Here is a 22,838-nt window from a genome sequence, read left to right as displayed (position 1 = left end):
CCAACCCAAAGAAAGCCCCATCTCTGATGTCACACACCAGCCAATGAGAAGTGTAACAAAGCTATTCTATTTGAGCTATTCTGGCTCAAACAAAGGAGCCAGAATAGAATATAAGCGAGAGGCTCTCACTGGAAAACTACTCTCTCTTCGCTTTGGACAAGGAGTCCCTGAGAAGCCCATTGCTGGCAACAAAATAAAGCTTGCAGACGATCACCACTCTCGCCTACTGAGTTTGCTTTTGAACTTTGCTTTTGACCTTGCAACAGTTCTGACTCCTATTTCTTTCTTCTTTTTTGTAAGAACCCACAACATCCATACAACACACGACCCCTGGTAAGTAACATCTGCTGCTTATTAGACCTCATCAGTTCACCGAACAATTTGGCACAATTCTGTTCTTACTCATTCTTCTACTTTCTCTTTTTGCAAGGACACATGAGCCCTACATACGGTAAGGAACACCAGTCTAATTCACAATGTTGACTTTGTAATTCATGCACCCTCTCAATCACTCAAGCCACACTTCTCCAATGGAGTCATATCATCTCCATCATATAATACTACATCCTAGTATACATTATACAATATATTTCCTGGGCTAGGTTTTGCCAATAAGTGTCCCATAAATACAAATGGTGTGCAATTTGTAGAAAGTTTGATATATAAATGGCATTCAGTTGTCTCTGATAGGGAAAGAAAAATTAACCATAGTAATATGAGCTCTGGGTGGGAGTGGTAGAGAGGACAGGAAATCACTGCTGGAATCAATATTTTCTCCAGGTATGTTAATCTCTCCCTTTTCGGCCAACATCACAAAGGAAGATAAGGGACCAAGTACTGTACAGCATTTTGCTTCCAGCAGTGGCCAGCCCAATACCTCTGGGAAGTTTATGTATGGCCTGAAAACAACCATCTTCTTCTGTTACTTGTGCCCAGCAGGGAAATGGTTCAGGCCAAACCTCTCACCACCCTCAACTTTTTCTTCTACACTTTCATTTTGACTGAAGCAAATATCATAGGAAAGACACACAGATGCATGGCAGAGGTACTGTTGCTCTCATTCACACTTGTTTCTATGGACGTCTTGGAGAAGAGACAGAGATAGGGCTGCCCTACTGCTGCTAGTTGTTGTTCCTCCAAGTGAATGGATCAGGCCCCCATTTACATCTGGGTTGATTGGAGGTCGCTTGTCTGTTGCTCATGTGGATGTAGGAGATACCCTTGTCTATTTGATCTTACCGTCTTTTACTTTCCAGGAAATCCTTCTTCTTGTGGTGGTGAGCTCACATTCCCATTGGGCTCGTTCCAAAGCCCCCAGTATCCTGGGAACTATCAAAATAACCTCGACTGCATATGGGTAATACGCACATGGAACCATTTCCAAATCAACCTCACATTTACAAATATTGAGTAAGTGCAAGAAGAACTAACTTTACAAGGCCATAAGACTTTGGCATTGTGGCTCATTTCCGTGAAGAGGTGGGGAAATTGTGCTGAACTGTATGGTGTTATATACAGGTACTGCTAACCTGCAGACTTTTACTAGTATATTTGGGAAGCATCTGTAAATCACCCCTTTTCTGATCCCATTTACATTAACTTGCCAATGGAACATCCAAAGCAACCTGCCAGATTTTCAACATGGTGGGAGAAGCTATGCAGACAAAAGATTTTGCCCCTTTAGACTCACTTTTCCTCTCAACTCCATGGAGCTTGCTCTGTAGAGCTGTCACCCCTTAGCTTGCTCTGCCTGCACATTTGGCTCCTAACACAACCACCTTCAGCATGCACATGTAAGAAGAGGGTATGACATACATGGCTCCTCCCTCCTGCCGCCTCCTGCCGCCTCATGTCTCCTTCCTCCCCACTCAGTTTTGCCCCCAGTCCACTCCTCCCTGCTCATCCCCGCCCCCACCACAGCCTTGGCAAGCATGGCATAGTCCAGCAGCAGAGCTGTGGCACTGCTGCCTCTAGCAGGAGAGCTCACAGAATGATAGACGATAGTGAAAGTGACTTCTGCTGTTCTAATGGGATCCGCACAGCAGACTAATCCACCAGCTGCTGTCCTACACACATTTATTTGAGAGTATCAGTGAACTCACTGGAACTTACTTCTGAGTAGATATGTATGCATTACACTGTAAAAGATTATTAAAAGGCCTGGTGAAATGGAAGTTTTGACCCAGTCCCTAAAAAAACAAGTAGCAAAGGCAACAAGTAAAGGAACTCATCAGAGGGGACAGTGTGGCCAAAAAACCTCTCACAGTTAGCCACTGGGCTCAGAACTGAAGGCAGGAGTACCTGAAGGAGATTATCAGTGGGTGACTAGACTGTCTGGGCAGATTGACATGCGAGTTGGCATTTTTTGATAAGTGATGACTTAGAGAAGTTAAAATCCATTTCTCACCTATAAGTAGACCTATTTGAATGAACATGTATGGTCCATGTTCTTGCTTGGGATGGTTTTAAAGAGGCAGTCTCCATACCTGTATTCCTTCATGGATATCTCTAGATTGCGTCCCCCGAAAGAGAAATCTCCCCTAATCACCATGGAGTAAAGATGGATATGAGAAGGTTAGGGTGACAAATCTAAAATATTTGTACTACATCACAATGTATGACTCATTCTCATATGGCATCTCCTGTCAAAGTAATTGTTCATTACTGTTAATAGAATAATAAACTGTTATTCATACTTTCCTGTTTTCAGCTGTTTGTTTGCTCCTTGCTTTTTCCAGGACAGAATGTGGCTATGATTATGTGAGGATCTATGATGGTTACCTCAATTCACGTCTCCTTGGAAGTTTTTGTTCTGGAGCCTTACAAACATTTATCTCCTCATCAAATGTCCTGACAGTACAGTTTCGCACTGACGGTAGTGTAACACGTAAAGGTTTTTATGCCACATACTCCACATTTCCTTCATCATCTGGTGAGTATATATACATGTATCTGAATGCTTCAAGTATTAGTTTTGGACTCTTACTTCAAGAAAACTCTTCTGTAATAGTGCAACCAAGGCTTTGTAGTATTAGCTAAGCTAGAAAGCAGAGCTTAACATGGAGTTGCATCCTAAGTTCAGTTAGTGATGAACAGGAAAGTTACATCCCAGTCCCAAGGTGCCCTTAAGATGCTGGAACTAGTGCTCCAGAGAGTTAAGGTGTTTTATGGTGTTTATACACAGAATGCTCTGTCAGGAGCAGTTGGGCTGCTGTCGCAAGCAGCAACTGGCTGTAGGCCCTTCATGGGTCTGCCAGTGGACCCTGCAAGTGAACCCTCCATGGCCCCTGGTTCTGCTAAACCAGTGTGGGCAGTAGGAGGGTTCAGAATGGGGCAGGGAGGGGGAATAACAGGAAGGATCTGGGTAATGAATGGGGGGCATAATGAAGGCTGCAAGGGGGTGGTATCAGTGGCAGTGGCACCACCAATATCTTCTCCCCTTTCCAGGCCTTCCTGGAATTCACCTTCCCAGGTCCATTCAGACTTCTGTCAGTGAAATCACTGACTTGGGCCTGAGTAGACCTGTCAGAGATGTGCACTTGAGTCCCACGACTCAGTTTTAAGTCAGACTGAAGCCGTGTCCATGAAAGACTCTGTATTTCACATCTACTGATATATCTACTGATTAGTTGGACAGTGAGGAGCTGGCACCCAGAGTGCTTTTTCCCTCTGCCCAGCTGATTGGCAGCAATCAAAGAATTTGGGCCAGAGACTCAAGATTTGAAATTCTAGAATCTCAGACTCCAGGCTTGACTCAAGAATTTCAAGCAAGGCTGTTAGAAGGGAAAGGAATAAAATTGGACTGGTAGAACGAAATGCAAATAAGAACAAAAATACGAGAAGACAAAAAAATAGGTTTTTATGAAGAAGATATAAGTTTTGATAAAATATTTTTGATTGATAAGGGGAAGTATATAAAAAAATGTACAATTTTCTCCTTGAGATAAGAATGGAAGATGAGACAGTTAAAGATGCAATGGTGTGCTGGGCAAAAATTTTTGGATATAATATATCGATGGATGACTGGAAACTGGAAACGGGACCATGAGCAATGTCAGGAACAAACACTGTAGTACTATTTAGATTAATTTGCACTAAATTTAACAGTTCTCCTGTGCTCTCTTGTTCAGTGGTCTCGTGCACTGGAGAATACATGGATGCACACATCAGCACAGCTTATCTACAATCATTGGGCTACAGTGCTAGAGATCTGTATCTGAATACTTCAGACCCTTTCTGTACACCTCAGATTACACCAGATTATGTTATCTTCCATATACCATACAGTGGTTGTGGCACAGTAAGACAGGTAAGAACATATGTTTTCATCACTTTTGAAGCAACAATACATTCTGGTTCTTGCTGAGCAATTCTATACGTATTTACTCAGAATTTATTCCATTGTGTTCCTTGAGGCTTACTCCCAGGAAAGTGTGCATAAGTTTGCAATTGAGAAGCCAATCCTACCTAAACACATACACACCCACGTGTGCCAAGGCAAGTGTGCCAATGGAGCGTCCTAGGGTGTGTGGGGGTAGGGGTGGGATTTACAGTGGTCTCCTCAGCGTAAGTAAACATTTGTTCCTTTGCCTTAGGGAAAGCCTCTGCTTTCCCTATGGGTCTCCTTAGTCCTGCACCAGCTATTTTGCTGGTGCAGAACCAAGGATTGTAACAGCAGTGGAGAGGGAGAGGGAGAGATTCCAGCAATATATGAGTGCTGCCAATCCCGCTTCCTTCCTCCCTTGTTCTGCTGCCCTGCCTCCTCCCCCTCACACTGCCTGCCCCTACTGCCACTCACAGTGAGCAGGTGGACAGAGTGGCCACCACCATGCACAGTTAGCCCTGCCACACTTGCCAGAAGAATTGATGTTCCACAGGCATCCTCCTCCTTCCACTCATGGAACACATGTTCTGCTGGGGGCGGGATAGGTTTGGGTTGTTCAGTGTAACTCATCCTCATTATGTTAGGCTGGCTTTGTGAGCCAGTGAAGACGTTTATTTATTCATTCATTACATTTTTATCCCACACTTTTTCCAAGGAACTCAGGGTGGCAAACATATCTTCCCCCTCCACCAGTTTAACCTTATAATAATCATATGGATGGAGGTGTTCTTAAATGGTTGGCAACCTTCAACCTTAGCTTACAAGATCAGACAAGATCAGGCATGTGCAGGGTAACAGTTGCTTAAATGCTTTTATTTTTTTGGAGAAATCAAATATTTTTATTTTATGTCACTTTTTTTTTTTACAAAATTGAGAAATGCAGAAAGTGATGTTATGTGTTTTTATTCCAAGGGTGCATTTTTATCAATTATAATTGCTTTAAAAGTGTACTAAGTAGATGATATAGGTGGCATAGCGTCAGCAGATGCAGCCACAGTTATTACCCCTGCAACCCCCCAGTCCAGCCCACCCAGCCTATATTGACCAATATGTAGGTGTGTTAGAAAACAATTTTTTTTGTAGATTTTATTTTATTTTTTTACAAAAAGAGAAGTGCATAAAGAGATTTTTTTAAAAAAAAATTTTTTTGTTATTGCCGAGTAATCACATTTCTACCTATGGGATACATTTTGCCAAGGCAGTGATTGTTCAAAGGCACCCAGTGCGCCTTATGGCCAAATGGGAATTTGAACATGGCACTTTCTGGTGCTAATCTAATGATCTAACCATGACACCATACCTGGTCCTTGTATAGACAGTGCTTGTCCCAGGTTTCTGCAGACCCCAGGGCAAAGCCCTGGATACATCAGGTGCTAGCACTGCCATATGTATTGATGCTTCTGAGGCTGGCGGGGCCAAGTGGGCCCTCTGCTAGGTGTAGACTCATGCCCTGTGCCCAAACTGATAGACCACTGACACCACCCCTGCATATAGATATAACTTGGATAATTTGAACATGGGTAAGAAATTGTGAACAACCTTGGGAAAAAGTAAGCTCTGTCTTCCCACCATATTCTCTAACTTTTCCCCCCCCCAACCTAAACTGTATTTCTGAGAATTATAGCACTATATGAGCACTAGCCATAATCAATGTTCAGTAACTGTATAAAGCTGAAATATCAGCACAGTTTAAAATAGTTAAGTACAATAGTAAATGTGATTTTATGTGGTAATAGCTGATTAACATGCACTATTTTTCTGTCCTTTAGCAGACGAATAACAACACTATGATCTATTCCAACATAATCAAGACATCTGTCTCTGGTTACATCATTACCAGAAAGAAAAACTTCCAGTTTCACATCACGTGTGTAATGAATGAGGAAACCATAGTAGACACCATGTTTGTCGCCCAAAACTCTGTGGACATTACTGCCAGACAGTATGGCAATTACAATGTATCTCTTGCATTCTATCAATCAGGAAATTTCTACTACAAAGTTTACGGCTCTCCGTATTTTGTTACACTCAATCAGGAGTTATACGTCCAAGCTACTCTCCACACTTCTGATTCGAACCTGGTACTATTCATAGACACGTGTGTAGCATCTCCATATGCTAACGACTTCACGACCTTGACCTATGACTTAATCAGAAATGGGTAAGTGGTATGAGAGATGAATAAGAAGTGAAGTGTCTTCTTTCTGGTTTCCGTAACAGAGGAGTTCACATTGAGCATTTCTTTGTGTGGTGCGCCTCTTGTTGGAGGTAGAAAAGCAGGATATAGGTTATTAATAAGCAAAATCCCAATCCTAACCAAGATAGGGCAGTCATGCAAAGGGATTAACAACAGCGGAACAGCTTCCCACTGTCATCAAGTGGCTTCTGGGGATGTGTGCAGTGCACTGTCAGTAGCCCTTTTTGAACCACCACTGCCAATTGCAGTGGTTCTGGTGGCTCAGTGATGCACATGCCAGTGAAGACAAGCTGGCGGCAGGGGGTGGTTGGAACAGGGTGATGGTAGGCAGAACTGGGCAGATATTGGCAGCAATGTAACTCTGGTAATCTGTGCATCCTGCACAGCCTAGCAATGCCTCCTCAAGTCACTAGAACTTGTGCCCGCTAAAAAGCTGGAGCAAGTCCAAGTAGACACATAGGATCCCATGGCACAGTGGAGCAGGGTAAGTAAAACTTTACCTTACTTCCCTCACATGTCATGTCATGCCCACCCTGTGGGGTACAGCACAAGCCTCCTTGGCATGGCTGCATCTGCAGGGAGTGAGGATTCATTAGAATTGGACTGTAAATCAATGTACCCTCCTGTGCATGGGTGGGGAAATGCGTGCAGAACACAGTTGCTAGTGGTGACTCCAGAGGCTGTATTCAGCTATACTTGCTGTATTAAAATGCATAAAGGTCATGCCTCGTTATCCACTGATTTGGCATCCACTGATTTGATTCATTGTTGATATGTATTCTAAAGTAACTTGCTTGTAAGTGCCTTAAGGAACAGTATACATGCATCCCCCCCCCCACATATCCATGGGTCCTGTTTCTGTAGTTTCACTTATCTGGTGTCCCCCATCACAGAAATGACATATTTGATTGTAGCCCTCCTGTTGCTATCTCCTCTTTCTCTCTGTGTCTGTGCCAGTGGCATAGCTAAGGGGGGCTGGGAGATCAATTTCTCCGCATGTCAAGCTTTGAGGGAGACAACAAGCTGAGTTTGACGCTAGTGGCCAAAATTGTGAAAACCTTGGTAATTACAAATAATGCCATCATGTTATATATCATTAGAAAGGTAATTTAAAGCGGAATGCAGTGAAATAAACCACACTGAAATAACTTTATTCTATCAAGAGTTATAGCCAGTTAACCAGAAAAAGAAAACAACTGCGTTATGGAACAAAAGTGGATTTCCTTGACTCAAACCTGACCCATGAGACTGATTGTTTTGAGAGCCAATGAGGTGTTATTATGATACAGCATAGAACCAATAATTCTGGGCTGTTAATATGACAGCCCAATCCTATGCTGCCCATTGCCCAAGGCCACAGTGGTGCCAAAATGACTGCCTCAGCATCCAGTAAACACCGGGCAGCCATTGACTGCTCCCGGCACGTCCTTGGGGGAAGGGGACATTCATCTCCTTCTCCTGGGTAAGGAAAGGCCCTGTAACAGGGGTTACTTGACTCTGCACCAGTTATTTAGCCAGCTATTCAGCTGGCACAGAGTAAAGTAGGCCCATATTGGGCCGAAAGACCCAATGCGGGGCTCTGGATCCAGCAGAGCAGAGCTCCACCAGTCCCACTCCCCACCAGCCCCTCCAAACCTGCTTCCTGTTAGCTCTTCCTGCTTCCTGTTCGTATTCTCAGGCAGCACAGAGACAGAGAGACAGTGGAGATAGCAATAGGAAGGCTGCAATCAGGGAAAAATAAGTTATTTGCATGATGAGGGAATTTGCGAATTGCTTTTTATAGGGTTTGTGGTTTCCAGTATCCACTGCAGCAGCAGGAACCTATCCCCCTTGGTTACAGGGGGACGTCAGTAGTTAGCATTCAGAGTCATGCCACTCTAATACAGTAGTTCTTACACATTTAGCACCGGGACCCGCTTTCTAGAATGAGAATCTGTTGGGACCCACCAGAAGTGATGTCATGACCAGAAGTGACATTATCAAGCAGGAAAATTTTTAGCAATCCTAGGCTGAATCCTACCCACACTTACCTTGGAGTTGGTCCCAATTACTATCATTGTTAAAAGCATATACATAGTAGCTTGTTAAAAGTACTGGTCTGTAACATTTCCCCAAATGCAGTCACATACCATGGTAGCATCTAATATATTAAATGTATAATATAATATAATATTGAAATGAATGTGGACCCATCTGAAATTGGCTCATGACCCACATAGTGGGTCCCAACCCACAGTTTGAGAAACACTGCTCTAATGCTTCCAGGCCTTGCCCAACTGTTTTGGCACTGGAGACTGCACTCAGGTGCCACTGCTCCTTATAACATGTAAATTACCAAACAAATTTTACACCCCCTTGTCTCCTTCCTCTTCCCTTTGGTCCCCTTCCTCTTGCCATCTCAAAAGAAACGGAGGAAGTGGGGAGAGGACTCATGACCTAGAACAGCTCCTCTCCCCACTTCCCCCCCCCCTGTTCTTTGAAAGTGCAGGCAGGAAGTCAAAAGGAATTCTGAGGGCAGCTTCTAGCTCCCTACCTGTGCATTCAACCAATGAACTCCTCCTCAGACTAAACAAGGTTATTTAGTACAGAGGCATAAAAAGTGGAGGATGTCATGCTAGGGAGGCTGCAGGTCCCTAAAGCATGACAGGTCCCTCTTAGGGTCCCAAATAAGCAGCCCATGGATTGATGACTGATGTTGGAGCATTAGCATAGCTAGAGGGCAGCAAAGCACTATGTTTTGCACGGCGCCTCACCACAGCATGCAAGCAGTCAGTCACCCTCCCCTTCAGAGCCATTTTGTGCTGCTAGAGCAAAATGGAGGCATCTCCTCTGTTTTGCTCTAGCAGCCCTGAATGGCTGCAGAGGAGGAGGGCCACTTGCGTGTCATGGTGAGGCACCATGCAAAGCTTAGTGCATTGCACCCCCTCTAGCTACTCTACCGCATGGGAGTCAGACAACCTAGAATATGACAGACTTTATGAAGGCCGTCATATGACTAGAACATAAAGGTAATCATGTGGGGATAACCAGAGCTACAGCAGCCTCACCAATTATGCCTGTCAGTATGCTGTTAGGTGAAGGTTGCATTATTGTGAATTAACCATCTAACCAAACCTGAGAGAACTGTGATTTCTTTTCAGATGTGTACGAGATTCTACCTATGCACCACTGTATTCGCCAAGTAGTAGCAATGCTCGCTTCAAGGTCAACGCCTTTAAGTTTCTTAACCAACACAATGCAGTTTACTTGCGTTGCAAGCTGGTAGTTTGTAAGGCATACGATTACTCATCCCGATGCTACCAGGGATGTCTGACCAGAGTAAAAAGAGACACAGGCGAAGTCCAGGACAAGGTGGATGTTGTTGTGGGACCAATCAAGCTTCAAGAAGAAGCAAACGAAGACAAAAAGCAGGGTAATTTGCAGTTATGATTCCTTTTCTTGCTATGGCCATCAACTTCAACCTTACGGCTGCTTTACCTGCTCCAGTGGGAGTGGCAGCAGAAGCATAGCTACAGGGGGGCACAGCACTAAGTTTTGCAGGATGCCTCAATGCACCATGTAAACTGCCCCTCCCCCTCACCGAAAGAGCCATTCCTGGCAGTGACAGCAAAGCTGAGGCATCTCCTCCACTTTGCTCTCTCCACTGGGGCAAGGGGGAAGGGCAGTTTACATGGTGCATTGGGGTACCCTCCTGTAGTTATGCTACTGTGTGGCAAGAGCACCAGCCACAGTAGACATTCTATGGAACAGGTAGTTTGGCTCATACATTACATCTGAACTACAAACTTGCGCTAACTTCTCTGCATTGGATTTTCTGAAGGAAAACTTGAGAATTCTAGGTCTTGAAGAGGTAGAAGTCATTTGCATTTTCATTCCTTCTCCGGAAGAAGCCATGACAATTAAATATATTATTACCTATTTAATCCTATGGCTCATCTGTGCTTGTATATTCTCAAGTGTGTACAGAGGCAGTGCTGGAAAAAAATGCCTCCCTATGTTAGGATAAAGTATGGATTGGTGTGTAGTGTCATTGAACTAAATGGGTCTGAAGCCATTTTAAATTAAAATAATATAACTGGAACTAGGTTGCAAACTGCAGCTCTTAAACAAAAAAGACATGTAACATGCATCTTAATCACTGATAAGTTTTGCAAGTTAAATAGCGTCATGGGAATCCATCAGGATCAGGACCACAGTATGTGGAGGGGTGCTTTATTTAATCCTTTCCCTCCAAGCCACGGTCCTGAAGAAATTCATGTTCCTGGAATTATGAGCAGGAATTCTATACCTTTAACCATTGTATAGAAGAGGGAATTTGGGCAGGTGAAGCTTTTCAAATCCTTCCATGCTACCTTTAACCACCTGGTTAAAGACATTGGCACTGTATCCTCCATTGTATCTGGTCACCCTGGGAAGCTCCATGGGTTAATGTTGTTAGGACGACAGGTCAGTGGAAAAGGGTTAACTACTCCCTCTCTTCCAGGTCATGTCGTCTTTTTCAGCCCTTGTGTATTGGAAAAGAACTCAAATGTCGTCCTTTTCCCTATGAGCAGCTCCTGCTGGCAGCACAGAGCCTTCTTGTAATTGATAAACATGTAATATAACTTCAAATTTAATAATACGTAATCGAGTGCTTTAACCACATGAAATCAATATATGAGTGTTTTTAGCTTTTATTTTATCATGTCCTACATTTTTCATGAATGTCCTACATTTTGGGGTGCCTTGACCTCTTTTGAGGTTATGACATCTGGTCACCCTGCTCTTTCCACACCATGAAGAGAACCTGATTCCCTCTCCACAACTGCTCTTTAACTTACAAAAACACACTCAGGGCCAAACTATGCATTTACATAACATGCAGTTTGGTCCTTAAGCTAAGGGTTTTCAGTGAACGACTTTCAATACCAAAAGGCATTTGTCTAGATTCAAACATATTATTTCAAACTATTTATTTTTCTTTTCTTTTTACAGAGCTGGTTAAAAGTGCAAGTCTGAAAACAGAGGAAGTTGTCAGTCCACTTACTGTTGCTACGCTTTTCTTGGCAGCCATGGTCTTTGTTCTCTCTGGTCTTCTTCTGAGTAGTAAATTAAGAAGAAAACAGTCCCACCAAATCTATTGATACCAATACATTGCTGACCTAACCAGACCATAGAAATTTATTAAGTGCAATCTCATACTGTAGCTGTAGCATGCATTTCTGAAGTTGATCGTTTTCTTCTTTTAAAAAAAGTGATACATAATCCACCGCATCAATCCACAGGTATGTTTATTGGTAGGTTGTGTCAGAAGAGAACAAGAAGGAAGGCAGTCACATGAAAACACAAACAGAAAGAAGAAAGCTTCAGGAAAATAGATTTATTTTACCCAGTGCATATTAAAAATTGAGAGGATGGAAATCTAGGGATACAACTCAGGGGCCCTACAGTCTACAAAAAATAAAATCAACATAATAGGCTGTTAAAATATTCAGGTAAACTGCAGTGGCTTATTGAAATATAGAGGAGCCCTTTATAATACTCTGCTGAGCTGATCCCGGGTTATCACTTTGGGGCTTCTTGATTGATACATTACTTTTAAGATCTTCATTTTAAACCATTTCTGGCCAACTTTGCATATATGCAGTTCAGACCAAATGCATACACCTGTGAGCCAGGCAAAAATGAATTAAACCAGTTTAATTTAAGCCAACTCAATCAGATAAAACTGATCTTAAATCCTAGTATTTCTTTTTTAACATGATGGTAGATTGATCTGATAGTAAGCAGCTGATTACTTAAAGCAGTGATTTTCAACCTTTTACATCTCGTGGCACACTGACAAGGTGCTAGAATTGCCAAGGCACACCATCAGTATTTTGACAATTGACAAGGCACACCATGCTGCTGGTTGGGGGCTCAAATCCCCCAATGGCCATACTAATAAATGACCCTCCCCAAACTCCTAAGGCACACCTGAAGACCATCCATGGCACACCAGTGTGCCACGGCACAGTTGTTGAAAATGCCTGACTTAAAGTGTCTGGAAACCCAGCTGTTGTCTCTTTTTATGTCATCAATATCCATTCTGGACAATTCTTTTAAATTGCTGGGACGTAAGAGTAATTTTAGATGGCCACTTTTTCCATCACAGTGGCTGACTTAAGTAATGGGTTTGAGGGTTAAGTTGAAGTAACTCCTAAGGACAGGGTGGGGTGTAAAACTGCAAACATTGTTTGGATTTTACGATGTATATTAGAACAAAGAGAACTTCATAAATCAACAACTGTAATGTCAAATTCTGTGAACCTGTATTTTGCTTTCAATTAATTTGCGATAAAACTGCTGCTTCTTTGCAAGTTTTCAGTGTTGTGTTTTCATGATCTCACAAACAGATTATCTGAATGGTAAAAAGTTATAAAACTTTATAATACCTGCCCAGCTTGTCTGACTCCACCCTGTAGCACTGTCCTTATTTAGTTAGAATTAAGCATATTAATTTATATCTAGAGGTGTTTGTTTCTGGTGAGTAAGATAGGATTACAGCCTAAGGGTGCAATCCTAACTGTGCCTTATTGGAGGGTGGCAAACGTGCTGTAAAGCACGTTTGCGCCTCCGTGGGAGGAAGACGCGTCAGCTGGCAGAAGCCTCTGTGGTGGCTTCCTCGCCACCGCTTGTGTCGGCACACTCACATCGACACAAGTAGCAACGGTAGGCGTGGGGGGTGGGGAGGAAGTGGGAGGGGGGTGTTGCTGGGCGGGGGAGGGCGGGTGATGGGTGGTCCTGGGGTGTGGGCATGTGGGGAGCCGGGGGCGGGGCTGGGACCCGGCAGTTATGCTGGATCCCAACCCCCGTCCCCGCGGAGAATGGAGCGGCTTCAAGTTGCTCCGCTCTCCTCGGACTTGTGCTACCTCCAAAGGTGGCATGGGTCCGAGGAGACCCATTGGGGCCAGCAGCCCTTACCCAGGGGTAAGGGGAAGAGCTTCCCCTTGCCCCTGGCTGAGCCGCTGCAGCCAATGAACCTGCACTGGATGCAGCGCAAGCCTCCTGGCTTGCCTGCTCCAGCGCAGGTTTGGATTGCGCCCTGAGTCTTACTGAACACAATGGGCTTATTTCTGTCTAGTTTTTTTAGTTTCTAAGCTTTGTAGCTTTTTGTGAGTGCAGAAAAAAAAAATCAATAGCCATTCTGTCCACCATATTCAACAGGGATAAAATGTGTACACCTGTGGGCTAGGCAAAAATGGGTTAACCTTTTAGTCCACATTACATACCAAGAACCAGACCTTACTTTCATAAAAAGTTAATAGTTCAGCATTAATCTGTACCTCTCTTTCTAGCATCCCCAAGCAGTTCTGCCTATGTGCAAATTTGTGAGGCAACCACCGAACCACTTCCTGGCATTAATTTGCCCTCTATAAGCTCATTGAGGAAATGTTCCAGTATTATTTTGCTATGCAGTTCAATGAATGTCAAAACAATTGAGAGATGCAATTGCTATAAATACATCTCTGTCAAGTTCTCAGTACAAACACAATGAGATACTCAAGAATATTCCCTTGTGTTGATTTTTTCCTGGTAACAAAAGTTCAACTTCCATGCACTTATCCTTATGTGTATAAATTGGGTCCAGCATTACATCAGACGCAATGAAGCTCCAGAGAAAGATGGGTTCCAAAGTGATCTGGATCTTTCTACTACAATTCAATGTAGGATATTTTGATGGAACAGGTATTGCCTTTATTTTTTATTTTCTTATTTAATTTAGGGCTGTCTAGATGAAGGACAGGAAGAAGACAATTTGATTATATATCCTCAATGGCTAGAGCTACTCAGATTAAGTTCTCTTCTATCAACTTTGAAGGCTATTAAAGCTACCCACTTTTTTCTAAAGTTAGACATTTGGTTCATCATTTTCCTATTGTAACATTGCAATCCAGTAAAAAGTTATCTCTCATTAACCTGTAATTATTAATGGCTTTCTCGTTAGATATGCATATTATTCTGGCTATTCAAGAGCCAGTGTGGCACAGGGGTGACAGGGTTGGGCTTAGAGTGGACAGATCAGAGCTAAGTGAGGCAGTTGCATCCGGTTGTAGAGTGGGGGGTGCCCACCACCCATATTTGCCTACCTGCTCTGCTCCTTCTCTTGCTCCCTGGATTTTTCAAGGAAGAGGGAAATGGAGCTGAAGAGGAAGTGTGGAGGAAAGGTTATCAGTTTCTTTTCCTACTCCATTCCCTTCTTCCTTTTGAGTACAGGTAGCAGAAGGAGCAGGTAGAGTAGTAGATGTTGTCACTGACACAAGTTAGGGCGAGGCAAGGGGGTGGCATTTTGCAAGGGAAGGGGCATTTGGCACATGTCCTTGGATGCCGGGACATCCTGAGCCAGACCTGTGGGAGATGCAGAATCAAGTTTCTACTCTGCCACAGGCAGAGTACTGAGTGACCTCGTACCAATTACCTCATCAAGTTATCTGTTGGGTATAAAAAGAGGGGACAGGTCCTGCTCACTTAGGCATGCTGGAGTAAGGGATGTGTAAGACCCAACAGGGCCTGATGAGGTGGTGGGGAGTGGAGAGCATCCCACCAAATGACTGGGTCCTACTGGGTATGTGGTTCCACCCATCAGCTGGTTGGCATGTATGCCAGCCAGCCAGCCAGGTGGCAGCTCAGTTTCTGAATCAGGCCTGGGACAGGGTCCGCGCTGGCGGCACATGCTGAATTCTGACCTCCTTCCTCGGTCAGATCTTCCTTTACAAATCAACTTGGATTTGCACCAGCAACTGAGCTGGTGCAGGTCTGAGTTGACCCATGGTGGCTGCTGGGTCTTACCCCAGGGAAAGGGAACTATGTTACCTTACCCCATGGAGACCTCCTGTGGCCAAAAATTTCCTGCGGGTTACAGTGGAAGCTGTGCCAGTGCAGTTGCATTGTTGTGCTGGGATTTAGTTAGGATTGGGTTGCCCATGAGTTACTGCTGTAACTCAGCCCAGGATGGTCATATCCAGGACTTTTTTTCTAATAGAACGCACCGGAACGGCGTTCCGGCACCTTTTAGATAGGACTACAATCTACTGCCTGCAGTAATCAAGACCAGGCAGGACTACAAGGAGAGATAAGAGGCGCATGATCTGCCCTGCAATGCTCTCCCCACGAGGTACTCACAATTCCATGGAGGGCAGTGCTTCTCATGGACACGCCCATTTCCTCTCTCAGCCAATCAGAGCCCTGGGGTTTGCGGGCAGCTGGGCGGTTGAGATTCGGCTCTGGGTCGAGGGAGGCAGGGTGGGGTGAGCCAATCACGGCGCTTTATGAGTCAGAAACGGTTGTGGGGCAACGGGACTTCCCTCAACACAGCTGCTCCTGGGACAGTCCCGCACTGGACCAGCGGGACGTTGTAGATCCTGCTCGCCCACCCCGTGCCACTTTCACACCCCTTTCCATTATACTCAGAGTAGGGACCAGCAGGCGCTGCGTAGCCATGAGCAGCGAGCAGGTGAGAGGAGGGTGGAGGGGGGCAGGCTTCAGAGGGACTCATCCTGTCAGCTCAGCCCCTCCCATCAGTGTCTCTGCCTCCTGCATCAGTTGCCAGCCAAGTCCTAGGCATGTCTACTCAGAAGTAAGTCCCGTTAGTCAATGGGGCTTTCTCCCAGGAAAGTGTGGGCAGGATTGCAGCCTCAGAGCCCAACCCTATGCCTGTCTACTCAGAAGTAAGGCCCATTATAGTCAATGGGGCTTACTCCCAGGAAAGTGAGGATAGGATTGCAGCCTTAGAGCCCCATCCTAGGCACGTCAACTCAGAAGTAAGTCCCATTAGAGTCAATGGGGCTTACTCCCAGGAAAGTGTGGCTAGGATCACAGCCTGAAGCCCCAGTGCCCCACACTTACTGGTCAACCAGTTGCCACTGTGAACTAGCCAGCAAAACCAACCTGCTGCTAGTGTGCAAAGCTTTAGCAGCAGGTTGATATGCAGAAATTCAGCTGCTAAAGCTTACCCTGCTGATAAACACCACTGGAGTAAGAGCTGGTGGAAAAAGTTGGCAGTCTAATCCCAAGGGAACTCAGGCTACAATCCTGTCCACATTTCCCTGGGAGTAAGCCCCATTTAATATAATGGGACTTCCTTCTGAGTAGGCATGCATAGGCTTGGGTTCTCAGGCTACAATCCTATCTACACTTTCCTGCAAGTAAGCCCCATTGGCTATAATGGGACTTACTTCTGAGTATACATGCATGGGATAAATAAATAAAAGGTTAACAAGTTGTGAGTTCCTGCACCTTTTTTTATTTTTTTTACAAAAAAAGCACTGGTCATATCCATCCTGCTTTAAAAAATATAAGGTACCTGACTGTTTCTGTGACTGAATGGCACTTTTCTAGAGTCCAGAAAATTATAGTGCAGGCCTGAGGGTTGAAAGTCATGTTTCTTGTCACTTGATATGCCCAGAAAAGATCTTGTGACAGTCACCCATTTACATCTAAATTGGATTCATATAAGCACAAAACTGAGATACACAAAGAATTAAAATAGTTGACATGTTTCTGTTTCTCTTTAAAGAAATGAAGCTGACATTGGCTGGCGGAAGAAACAGATGTGAGGGCCGTGTGAAGCTTCTTTACAAAGACACCGTCGGTTCGGTTTGTGACAATTCCTGGGATATAGATGATGCACAGGTTGTCTGTAGACAGCTTGGATGTGGATTTGCAATTGCTGCACCAGGAAATGCCCATTTTGGGAGAGAAGAAGGCAGTATTCTTCTTGATCAAGTGGAATGCCAGGGAAATGAGTCCTACCTATGGGAGTGCTCCCACAGAGGCTGGTATGTGCATAATTGTGGTCACCGAAAAGATGCTGGTGTTAGCTGCTCAGGTACTTCTTATTCATTGGCACTTGCTAAACATTTACTATTGCAATTCTGTTTCATTTGCAAGCCCCTTAAAACACTACAGAAGTTGGTTCAAAAGCATATGTGGCATTTTTTCCTAAGCATTTCTCATCATATAGCCAGCACCACACACATATATTGCTCAACTCCAACCATTTCTCAAGCACTAAGGCTTTAAGAGGGCTCCCGCATACCAAGACTTCCCTACTGTACTTTGTGGAAATTGAATATATAAAGGAATGCTAGTAGAAGCTTTCCTTGAATTGAAAAGAACTGAAAGCCTGCAGGTGCAGAAATGCTGGGAACATGCTGAAGGACAAGCAAGGCTCTGAGTTAGGGTGACTACACCTCATAGGATATTATTAAATCCTGCTCATTGTCACATATAGTCCCAACAGTACATTCAGCAACTGCTTACCTGGAAAAGCAATATTGGGAAAGTAATTCTGCATAACCTAATGAATATCTGAAATACTTGCATGATAATGGAAAAGGAAGTCTGCCGCAGGCGAGGTCATCCAGGATCGGGCGCAGCAGATGGAACGCTGGGTGCAGCACTACTCTGAGCTATATTCCAGAGAAAATGTAGTCACCAAAGAAGCGCTGAACAACATTGAGTGCCTGCCTGTGCTGGAGGAGCTTGACAGTGAACCAACCCTAGAAGAACTTCACGTGGCCCTGGACTCCCTTGCCTTTGGCAAGGCACCTGGAAAAGACAGCATCCCTGCTGAAGTCCTAAAGTGCTGCAAAGAGATCATCATCACTGAGCTGCATGAAATCCTTTGTCTCTGCTGGAGAGAAGGTGGAGTACCTCAAGACATGAGGGATGCAAACATCATCACACTGTACAAGAACAAAGGCGACAGGGGTGACTGCAACAACTACCGTGGCATCTCTCTCCTTAGCGTTGTAGGAAAGTTGTTTGCCCGAGTTGCACTAAAGAGGCTCCAGGTACTTGCAGAGAGCGTTTATCCAGAATCACAGTGCGGATTCCGAGCCAACAGGTCCACCACTGATATGGTATTCTCCCTTAGACAACTGCAGGAGAAATGCAGGGAACAACGACAGCCACTCTTTATAGCCTTCATAGATCTCACGAAGGCTTTCGACCTGGTCAGCAGGGATGGCCTCTTCAAGATTCTCCCCAAGATTGGATGTCCACCCAGGCTCCTCAGCATCATCAGCTCCTTCCACAAGGACATGAAGGGCACTGTTGTCTTTGATGGCTCCACATCAGACCCCTTTGACATCCGAAGCGGCGTGAAGCAGGGCTGTGTTCTTGCACCAACCTTGTTTGGGATCTTCTTCGCTGTCCTGCTGAAGCAGGCCTTTGGAACTACAACAGAAGGCATCTATCTCCGGACCAGATCAGATGGAAAGCTCTTCAACCTCTCCAGACTGAGAGCAAAGTCCAAAGTCCAGCTGAAATGTCTGCGTGACTTCCTCTTTGCCAACGATGCAGCTATCACTACCCACTCTGCCAAAGATCTCCAGCAGCTCATGGATCGTTTTAGCAAGGCCTGCCAAGATTTTGGACTGACGATCAGCCTGAAGAAAACACAGTTCATGGTTCAGGATGTGGACTCACCTCCCTGCATTACAATCTCTGCACATGAACTGGAGGTTGTCCATGACTTTGTGTACCTTGGCTCAACGATCTCCAACACTCTTTCTCTCGATACCGAGCTAAACAAACGCATCGGTAAAGCAGCTACCACGTTTTCCAGACTCACAAAGAGAGTCTGGTCCAACAAGAAGCTGACGGAACATACCAAGATCCAGGTCTACAGAGCTTGCGTCCTGAGTACACTTCTGTACTGCAGCAAGTCATGGACTCTTCACTCACAACAGGAGAGGAAACTGAATGCTTTCCACATGCGCTGCCTCCGACGTATTCTCGGCATCACCTGGCAGGACAAAGTTCCAAACAACAGAGTCCTGGAACATGCTGGAATCCCTAGCATGTATGCACTGCTGAAACAGAGACGCCTGCGTTGGCTCGGTCATGTCATGAGAATGGATGATGGCCGGATCCCAAAGGATCTCCTCTATGGAGAACTCGTGCAAGGAAAGCGCCCTACAGGTAGACCACAGCTGCGATACAAGGACATCTGCAAGAGGGATCTGAAGGCCTTAGGAGATCTGAAGGCCTTTCAACAAGTGGGAAACCCTGGCCCCTGAGCGGCCCGCTTGGAGGCAGGCTGTGCAACATGGCCTTTCCCAGTTTGAAGAGACACTTGGCCAACAGTCTGAGGCTAAGAGGCAAAGAAGGAAGGCCCATAGCCAGGGAGACAGGCCAGGGACAGACTGCACTTGCTCCCAGTGTGGAAGGGATTGTCACTCCCGAATCGGCCTTTTCAGCCACACTAGATGCTGTTCCAGAACCACCTTTCAGAGCGCGATACCATAGTCATTCGAGACTGAAGGTTGCCAACTACAATGGCAAAGGATAGTGTGAGAAAAAATTCAGTTCAACATATCTACTATAGTTCTCTCCAATTTAAGGACATAACTGTAAGAACATAACAGAAAGGAAACATTGCACAGAGAAGTTATTTTGCCCTGTAGTCACTGTTTCCTCTGACAATAGTTTGTCAGTCCTTCCCCTATGTGCACTGTTAGGCATACCTGCACCCTTCCAAAAGGGCAGAGCAAGAGTAGCCTTTCATATGTAGGAAAACTATCCCTGGACAACATGGTAGGTCACTGACACAATGGCTGTTGTGGTAACACTTGTGTGAAAGGGAAGGATGCTATGTGGCACATACTTTATCCCTATGTACTTTATCCCTACGTATATAATAATAATAGCAGCATGTAGCACATTGGAAGTGATAGATGTAGTTGATTGTAACATCTTTAGTTTTGCATGGAACTTCATAATTTATATTAAAGGTTATGGTTTGCTTTTGAAACCCTTATGCCAGGTTGATTGCAGACGGTCTGTTTTTGGATTGAAATGTAGAAAACTTAATTCATTTATTTATTTTGTTTAAATTATGCTTGCCATTTAAAACTGCCTTTTCCTTTTTGTGTTTGATAGGAGTTTTTCCTATAATTCCACCATTGCCCAGGATGACAGGTAACTTATATTCTTAATAAGTGTAGGTACATAATACATAATTAAGAATAATTAATATACGTTAATAACTCTTAATAAATATAAGAATTAAAGTCTTCATAATTTGATTAGCAATCTTTTCTCAATGAATATGTAACAGCAGAGTATGGACCAAACTAGATGTTGTTTTAAGAGCATGACTATAACTCCCATTTATTTAATGAAAAAAGACATAGGGAAGCTAATCCAGAACTCAGTGTCAAATGGCACAGGTAAAGGGTGATACCTCCTCCTGGTCTTCCTGCAACCATAGTTCAAATCCAGATCAGTTCCTTTTGTAGCAAATGTTAAAAGAAAAAATAAAATATAAGGGGATTCCTAATTATGGGATTCCAGCACAAAGTCATTTGTGATTTCGCCCTGCGCTATGGTGTTGTTATTTTTGCACATTTATTCATGATTACTATAATCTCATCATTAATCCATATGTTCAGTCTAATGTGAATGCCATTCACATATTTTTCTAGAGGAGAATTATACATGTGGTGGCTTGCTCACAAATTCTTCCGGCTCAATTGCCAGTCCATACTATCCGGATAACTACCCAAATGATGCAGAATGTATTTGGGAATTACAAGTAGAACGTAATTTTCGCATAAAGCTCACTTTTACAGATATACGGTGAGTAATGCATTATGAATATGTAATATAGTCCTAAGAAAGTGTTAAATACATCAATGTCCTTTCTTGTTTGGCTTCTCAAACATAGATTAGGCATTTAACATCAGGGTGGTTTTTTTTTTTCTTTTGTACTTTGCTGTTCAGTTATAAGAAAAACAAGATAGGAAAAAAGTAATCAGGTTTGCAAAAATTCTTTCTCAAAAACTCATCAATTAGACAAAAAACATGGCCACATCAAAATTGTTATAGTTGGGAATCAAAGTACTGTAAGCTTTTATATGACCCAATCCTATGGGCCTTTTACACCAGCAGGACTAGCATAAAAACCCTGGGAGGGTGCAAAGAAAGTGCTGCTGCTATAAATCAATGGCAGATCCCTGCTGCCTGGGACACTGGACAGCAGCTGGCACAGGAGTAGTTTGTGGGCAGGGAGGGAGAAGAACCCGGAGTAAGTGGACAGGGAGGGAGAAAAATCAAGGGGGAGGCATGGATCCAGCAGCAGCAGCAACTTTTGCCAGATCTTATCCCCCATTCGACCGACGCCCTGGCTCTCCTAGGACATGCACCAACAAAATGACTGGCATAGGTCCAAGGAGACCCATACAACATTGGCCAGCCTATCAGGAGGTAAGTATATTTATACTTATCTCTTGCAGGTTGTCTGATTCTCCCCTCCCCCACCACAGTATGCAGCACACAATCTTTTGGCTTGGCTGCATACCATAACATGGTGGGGGATAGGATTGGACTGTTTGAGGACTGGGAATGAAAGTGGAAACAAATTGTAGAAATAGCGCAGGTTTTCATCAGGTTAAACGTTAATGCAGTTGTATTAGGCACAATTCACCAAATATATTGAAATGAGAAGATAAAATAATGATTTCTGAATCACTTTAATAGGTCAAGGGAATTTCCAAAGAAACAGTTGAGCATGTAGGAATGTTCGTCTAACCCATGGCTGCCCTAACCCTGGCCTGGGGGCCATTTGCAGCCCTTGGGGACTCCCAATCCAGCCTGCGGGGAGCCCTCAGTCTCCAATGAGTCTCTGGCCCTCTGGAGACTTGTTGGAGTCTGTACTGGCCTGATGCAACTGCTCTCAGCGTGAGGGCGACTGTTCAACCTCTCACATGAGCTGTGGGATGAGGGCTCCCTCTATTGCTTGCTGTTTCACGTCTGTGATGCAGCAGCGACAGTGACGGAAAGGCCGGCCTTGCTTTGTGCAAGGCCTTTTATAGGCTTTATTGCAAGACCTTCATTCATATTCCATCTCTAATATATTCATTTATGTAAATTTATTCCAATTTGAAATGTAAATTAATTCTTTTTTCCCAGCCCCCGACAGTGTCAGAGAGATGATGTGGCCCTCCTGCCAAAAAGTTTGGACACCCCTGCTCTAACCTAATGTAGCCATTAACTGACCAATATTCATTTTTCAGATTAGAAGTGAAGAGTGGGTCATGTATTTATGATGTCATCACAGTGTTCCCAAATCTGCCACAAGATCCATTTAGCCAGAAAGACATATGTTCTGGGACAGGCCTTGTGCTCTTTTCCCATGCCAACAGAATGCGTGTGCACTTCGAAAGTGATGCCATCTTCACAAATAAAGGATTTTATGCTCATTATGAAGCTATTTCACAAACCAGAAAATGA

General features: G+C 44.2%; 1 protein-coding gene across 1 annotated transcript in view; it reads left to right on the top strand.

Annotated features, from left to right (window-relative positions):
• LOC136645209 (deleted in malignant brain tumors 1 protein-like) overlaps positions 1–22,838 on the top strand; it is a 95,667-nt gene extending 72,829 nt beyond the window's left edge. The window contains 9 exon segments of the mRNA XM_066621446.1: positions 1,257–1,357; positions 2,513–2,574; positions 2,739–2,932; positions 4,131–4,309; positions 6,157–6,545; positions 9,722–9,993; positions 17,116–17,427; positions 21,032–21,185; positions 22,622–22,838. Coding sequence (XP_066477543.1) covers positions 1,257–1,357; positions 2,513–2,574; positions 2,739–2,932; positions 4,131–4,309; positions 6,157–6,545; positions 9,722–9,993; positions 17,116–17,427; positions 21,032–21,185; positions 22,622–22,838 — 1,880 coding nt within the window.

This window comes from Tiliqua scincoides, chromosome 3, assembly GCF_035046505.1.
Source record: "Tiliqua scincoides isolate rTilSci1 chromosome 3, rTilSci1.hap2, whole genome shotgun sequence".
Classification (NCBI taxonomy): Eukaryota; Metazoa; Chordata; class Lepidosauria; order Squamata; family Scincidae; genus Tiliqua; species Tiliqua scincoides.
This window is presented reverse-complemented; position numbering and strand designations above follow the sequence as displayed.